General features: G+C 42.6%; 1 protein-coding gene across 1 annotated transcript in view; it reads right to left on the bottom strand.

Annotated features, from left to right (window-relative positions):
* Positions 1-1,010: 1,010 nt before the first annotated feature.
* The window catches only part of CCDC13 (coiled-coil domain containing 13), a 27,888-nt gene continuing 21,901 nt past the window's right edge, over positions 1,011-6,997 (bottom strand). Inside the window, exons 14-16 of the mRNA XM_066554628.1 lie at positions 5,220-5,374; positions 1,503-1,602; positions 1,011-1,311 (exon numbers count right to left, since the gene is read on the bottom strand). Coding sequence (XP_066410725.1) covers positions 1,230-1,311; positions 1,503-1,602; positions 5,220-5,374 — 337 coding nt within the window. The 3' untranslated portion in view covers positions 1,011-1,229. The remainder of the gene's footprint in view (positions 1,312-1,502; positions 1,603-5,219; positions 5,375-6,997) is intronic.

The following is a 6,997-nucleotide window of genomic DNA, read 5'->3' as shown; positions in this document are numbered from 1 at the left end:
AAAAAAGACAGGGACAACACATCTGGAGTGACTCCTGCTCTGCTTTTTTCCACTCTGCACAGGGGGGTCAGGATGAAATCCCTGTGCTGGGGAAGGGAGCAGTGGTTTTCATGCCCAAAAATCCACTTTGCACTGGTGCTGCTGGCTGGGGTTAAAACCTGACAAACTTGAAGCTCATAAAAAGAGGCTGACAAAGCAAAGGAGAATAAAGAAAAGCTTTCAAGACTTTCAAGTGAGAAACAAAGCAGCACTGTACAAAAATGCCTGGCTCTCCATTTGCCTGGAATCCCCAAGGCTGCTCTGCACTGGCAGGCTGCATGGCAATGCCTGATTAGCTTGCACTCTGTGTCCTCACTGTGCTGCAGCAGAGGAGGACAGGGCTGCCAGGGTTTGCAGCAGCTCCAAAAGTCCCAGCACTGCTGCAGTGAAGAGCTGCCTGCATTTTATAACATTTCTTCCCAGGGAGAACAAGATCTGCCTGACAGATGAATGCAGAGACCCAGACACAGGGAATTCACAACCTGGATGGCAAGTTTTTTATGGAATGAGCTGAATTTAAGGTAGGTTGACTCATTGCAGGGGTAATCTGCACAGCTCTTCAGTGGAAACTCACTGGAGTTTTAGCAAACTGCTGCATGTTCAAGCAAAGAAAGAGGCTGGAATGATGAGAGGAGCCCACCCAGAGCTGATTTGCAGATAGTCCCAGGTCAGGCTAATCCTGTGCCTGAGCACTGAAGTGCTACAGAAAGCCTGAGACAGGCAGGTAGCAGTGTGGGATAAAAACAGAGCTTGTTTTGTTCTAAGGAAGGGGGCTGGCCTAACTTTTGTACAGCAAATTCCTTCCTGAGCTGATAAAGGCAGCAGCAGATTGAATATCAAGCCCTCCCAGGGAACACTGTGCTGAAACCTGGAAGGTTTTGTCCCAAATCCCCCTGCAGAATTGCAACTTCCCAAACTACACCCACCAGCCCTGCTTGCCAAGCCTCAGAGCCACAAACTGCTGACACATAAAACCTTCACTTTTTGTATTTCATCTCTGTTTCTCATCCTCTCCTGCAAAAGCTGAAGAAATGACACGATCTGAGGCTGCAAAATGACACTGGTGCCTGGGCTCTGTCCCTGCTCTGCAGCCCAAAGGACTGGGAATATCTGGATGAACTCTTTGGTGTGTGGTGCTGAACAGCCTCTGCAAACCCATCCCTCACTTCCTCCACTGTGGCTTGATGCAGTTAAAAATCCTCCCCTTTGGTTGTCACAGTCTCCTTCAGAGCAGCCTTCAGACCTTTGTTCTCATCCATCTGGAAGCCAAGCCTGCAAGGAAACAAAAGGAAAAACCTCCCTGTGAGCTGGGGAGCTTCAAAGCAAATTGAGAACAGTCACCTGTGTTCTGGGGGAAAAAACAGTGAAACCCAGAGCCCTGAGAAAGAGCAAACTGAGCACCTGCTGCTCCTCTCCCTGAGGCAGGACAGGGTAATCCCAGCATGGAGAAAGGGAGAACATACCTCCTGCTCAGCTCCTCCACCTGAGACTCCAGGGGCAGCTCAGACAGGGGTGCAGAGAGCTCCTCTCTGTCATTCACATGCAAGGGGAGGCTGGGCTGGGCTGTAGATTCAATCACACAATGGAGTTTTAGCAAAACAGCAAATCAGTTTTGGCAGCATGCTGAGCCAGTGTCAAAAAACCCTGAATTTATTCTCTCAAATAATGTACTTAATCTCTTAAATAAATATTTAATCTCCTAAATTCTATGTTACATCCATAATATATCATAAATATATGACAGAATTATTTTAATTTCCTTCCAGCAAAATGAAAACATGATGAATTTATGTTTCAGGGCTAAATACATGCCTACATATGTAGGGAGGAAAACAATGAATTCAAAATATTGAAGTGACCAAAACAAGAGGTCACAAACAGCTGAAAAGGATTGATTTGATATTAATCTTGTAATTGTGTTTCAGATTATGACAGCTGTTGCTTCCTGAATGTCTGGGACAAAGTTTGCACGTGGCACTCATTGAAACAACTTTTGTAAAGCACTTTGATCCTCAGCATAAACAAAATGTAGGTGTTAAATGTACTTCAAGGTGAACTTCAAATCAAGGTTCTCACTCAGGAATGCTTTCCTAAATCAAAGTCTACCCAAAACATGCAGTTCTGCTCACCCCAAAAAAATTCAGAAACTTTTTTCAGGGTTATAGAGAAACATATAATTCAAATTTACAGCTGGGACTGGAGAAGCAAAACCTGTGACCAGTGAATCCCTGCAGTGGAAGGAGGAGCAGAGAAGTGTTCAGGGAGCTCAGAAAGGAGTGCAGGAAGGGAGCACAGGTGTTGCAGAGGATGCTGAACTCATCCCAGCCCTGAGGGACTGCAGGGTGGTCTCTGCTGTAGACAGAAGGCTGAATCATTTTAGTAGATGTCAATAAATGGCTTTTTCTAAAATAATCAATAGCCAGCACTACCTACCTGGACCTTGGTGACATAGGGGAAGGATTTGTGTGGATAAGCCCCAAATAAATGATAAAAATCAAGAAAGCAGCTAAATGAAGAGAACAAGAGGCTGGAGCTGGCTGCAGTCCTTGTAACTGGGAATCCAGCACCAGGTCAGGGAACAGCCAGGCTGGAATCTGTGCTGTGCTCCTACTGTACACTGCAATTGCTGGTTTGTGCTTGTGTTGTCACCTTGGCACATTTCTGTATCCCTTTTCCCAATTCATACCCCTCATAACATCAAATATCTTCAAATTTGGTATTAAAACACTAAATCCTCCTCGTGTGGAATTATCTGAAAGAGCCTGGTTGGAGAGTAGAGAGTACTGAACTCTGACAAAAACAAATGAGAAGAAAAGGCTGCATTGTACAGCTAAAAAATGCTTTTGATCTTGAGACTGTGCTTTACAGGGCTGAGGAAATCCTGGTGTTACTTACCTATCCCTCCTCTGGGATTATTCTTTGATAATTTGGAATTTGGATAAAACAGGAACAAAAGCACAGAAAATGAAAAGCCTGAATGATTTAAAAACACGACTGGGTTGTTTGCAGCTCCTTAGCATCATTATCTACTTCCCTTGAATTGAAGGGGCCAGAAACATTAGACTAGCAATTAGATCAGCTCTCTACAATTTTGTACTTTCAGAAAGAAAGGAAAATATTGTGTTAATTAGCAGGTTCTCTAGTCTCTATTTTGTATTCAAGCTTTTCATTTTTTCTTATTTCCTCAACCACTGGCATGAAAGCATTGAGATAACCTCCATGTTCTGCTGAAGAGGTGTACTACAGACTTGGTTCTTGTACAAACTCCAATTTTGGCACATCACAAAGCTCTCATCAAAGCAAGGGAGTGAAATAGATTGTTACCTACTCATCTCATGGATTTAGAGAGGATTTCTCCTTATTAGCCTTACTGCCAATCCTTTTCTACTTTTGCTTTTAGTCCTTAAGCAGAGGAGATTAATGAACTAAATATTTAGTGAGAAGGGATCTGTCACTAGTGAAAACAGTTTCTTCCTCTGGCTGTGAAATGCCAGCCAGCAGAGGGGAGTTACTAAAACTTTACTACAGCACAACAAAACTTGACCAAAAAGCCTCAGGACCTGGAGAGTTTTTTGTCTCTCTTGGAGCTTGCAAGGGGAAGATTTGATAACAGAACACATGAACACTTCACCAGGTTGTGTAAAAGTCTGAGCACTCAGAAACTCAGTTAAATTCTGTACAAAACAGCACCAAAATGCTCCCACACTTCTGGGATCTACATTTTTCTGCTCTCAGCTAATACAGGTGAGACAACTCTAAGAATCAGTGCTCATAAAAAACCACATGAGAATGAGTCAGTGTGGGCTGGAGCCCCTTCCCAGGACACAGCAATCCTGCTCTAAGGAACAAATCCATCTTTTACAGAGAGGAGCAGGTCTGAAGCACCCATTCAGTCCCCACTCAGTATAAAGGCTCCTCTGAAGGGCTCATCCAAGGTTTCTGATGAGCCCTGTGGTCCCTCTGGTCACCCTAACTCAGCCTGACACCACCCCAACATTTGCCAAATTGAAATTCCCCTCCCTGCTGTTCAGCTTCTGGCATTTGAAGTCTTTTTACTTTATGAAAATACACATAAAAAGGGAAACCACTGGAAAATTTTCCTTAAGAATATGTGCCATTTTATTGGTTTAGACATTTTACAGAATCAGAGTCCTTAAGCAATAAAAGGATCTGATCAGGGAAATAAAAATTTAACATCCACCATGAATTCTTCTTCTTTAACTACGCCAGGGAGGCTTTCATATTTATAGCAGGAGATTATCACGTTCATGGGATAATAAATTACACCAGATCTAATTACTTCATCACCAGCAATAGTTTTTCATAGGCACTGACAGGCCTTAAATTGGGATATGTCCTTTAATTCTGCTCTTAACCTTCAGCTGAATCCCTCAGGCACGAGTGCAAAAGGAGCTCTGGGCCTGGGGGCAGCACAGAGCAGGGAGAAGCTTTTTTTTCCCTGGAATTATCCCATGGAAACACACTGCAAAAATCCTGGTCCCCCCTCAGAGCTGGGGGAAAACCCTCTTCAGTGAAGAAGGGCCAGGATTTTGCCTCCTGCCTTGCTGCTGGCTCTGAGCAGGTCCCATCACCACGTGCAAGGTCAAGCACTGGGCTGGGTTTGGCAGTGCAGCCCAAGTGTTGTCACTGTCTGTAAAGGCCAGAGGTGAAACAGGGGATGTGGCTGTGGCTGAGTGTGCATTCCTCATTCCTATTTTCTGGAAAAATCCCTTTGCCCAGGATTCTTCTCCTGGGAAGTTGAGAAGCCTCAGAGAAAAAAATGAAAACAATTCTTATCTCATTTGCTTCTCCTGTGTTTTGCTGCTTTGGAATGTGTTTGGAGATTGTTTATCCAACAGATGATTGTTTCATTGGTTTCATGTGAATTGTTTTCACTCATTGATCAATCACAGCCAAGCTGTGTTGGGACTCTGGAAGGAGTCAGGAGTTTTCATTATTATCTTTGTAGCCTTCTGTCTGTATCCTTTCTGTATTCTTTAGTATAGTTTAGTATAGCATTCTTTAATATAATAGAGTATCATAAAATAATAAATTAGCCTATAATATAATATAGTATCATAAAATAATAAATTAGCCTTCTAAGAACATGGAGTCAGATCCATCATTCCTCCCTGCCATGGGGCACCCCACAAATAGAACAGCTGAGGGCTTCCCTTTACCTTTTCTGCTCCTCAGGGCAGGCTCCTGGGCAGCAGTGCTGCTCTCTGGATCCACCTGCAGCTTTCCCAGCTGCTGTTCCAGGCTGTCACTCCACCACTGCTCTTCCTGGAGCTTCTTCTCAGCTTCCAAGGCTTTGTCACTGCTTTCTTCCACCCTGATAGGCAAAAAAAAAAAAAAAAAAAAAAAGAGTTCAGCTCATTTGTGTCATGTCTATGTCAAATCTGTCTTGGTACTAAATCCTGCTTTTTTCAACAGAAGGAAAAGAACTTTCCATGCATCCAAAGTAAGAAATCCCAGTGAAATTGTATCAGGTGACTTCTTCTAAATATGCAAAAGAGAATTAACTAATGAGTACAGTTGGAAACAATGGGTTTGTTTGCTCAGATCCCTTAATTCTGGCTCCCTGTGTGAATTTACCCCTCAGCTGAGCAGGGAAGCTGCAGATTGCTGAGGAATAATAAACTGAATTTTTCAGTCGCTCTGGGAAAGCTTGGAAGGCAAATAGTTTATAAAAACACAATCTAACATTTGCGTCAGTTATCTGAGAGGAAGAAAAGAAACTTCTGCTTTTAATAAACATTAGACATAACCATGGATGGGAGAGGGTGGAAAAGAAACTGGTGGTTACATCACAAATAAAGCAAACTGCCTCTCTCCATCCTGCATGACATCTCAGAAAATGAACTGCAAAAATCTGATGTGCACCCACAGATGCTGCCAGTGGGGCAGTGACTGACACCAAGCGATTCCAAGGAGTTTAAGGCTAAAAAAAAGCACAGATTGACTCACTGGATTGGACTGGAAAAGAGAATTTCCCTCCTGACCCCATGGGTGGAAGCTGGTTACTCTCTGAATCAAGAGACTTGATTAGTTTAGTTCCCTCCTAGCTGGCATAACTAAAAAAAAATAAAATTATTACAACTCTAATAAAATTATATCACTGGTTAAAAAATGTAGCTACAGGCAAGACTCAACCTCCTGTGGCAGTGAATTCCCAGGCTGGTGATGTGCTCTGAGACATTTTATTCCTCTCAGTGGTTCTGCATTCACTAAACTTTCATTTGACCCTGGTGTTCCTCTGGCATCCACTTTGCACCAAAAATTAAGGAAAAATGGCAAGATCTGTGGGATTTTTTAATGGAATCATCTGCCAATAGGAATAATTTAAACTAAAATGCTGTAGAAAAATCCCACTTGTAACAATTCCCAGGGCTCATCTCTTGATGTAAGCATTATCTGTGTTACCTGAATTTGTTACAGCCCAGCAGTGGAGGGAAGAGGAGGAAAACCTGATTTTTAAAAATACATTCACGTTGAGATCTGACTGGTGCTATATTACCCTGAGGTCTTCCAAGAGTTATTGCACAGAGTCTCACAAAATTTATGTTACCTGCTTGATAAATGTGTGATAACTGTGGAGCTGCTGAATCATCACTTTATGGCACATTTTACAAGCAATTGTGCATTTCATTGACTCTGTTTTTCATTATCCCATATTGGTGGTGGCCACACTTCAGTTACCACTCACAGCCCCATCCTCCTCTGACTGCACAGTTCTATTAAAGTCGCTGGGCTTACAAACATGAGAAAGATTTTTCCCAGCATGTATTTCCAGAATTTAGCTTTAAAAGCACCTTTTCCACAGTTCTAAAAGAAAAAAAAAATCTATTTTTTTTCTGACTGTGATTAATCATGCAGGACAAAAGTTGTACAAGTGAGAATGATAACTGTGATAAATTAAAGCAAGTAAGCAAACAGTGCTTATTGTATTGACAAG

This window comes from Molothrus aeneus, chromosome 1 (genome assembly GCF_037042795.1).
Source record: "Molothrus aeneus isolate 106 chromosome 1, BPBGC_Maene_1.0, whole genome shotgun sequence".
Lineage (NCBI taxonomy): Eukaryota > Metazoa > Chordata > Aves > Passeriformes > Icteridae > Molothrus > Molothrus aeneus.
Note: the sequence above shows the minus strand (reverse complement) of the source record. Positions and strands in the feature narration are given on the sequence as shown.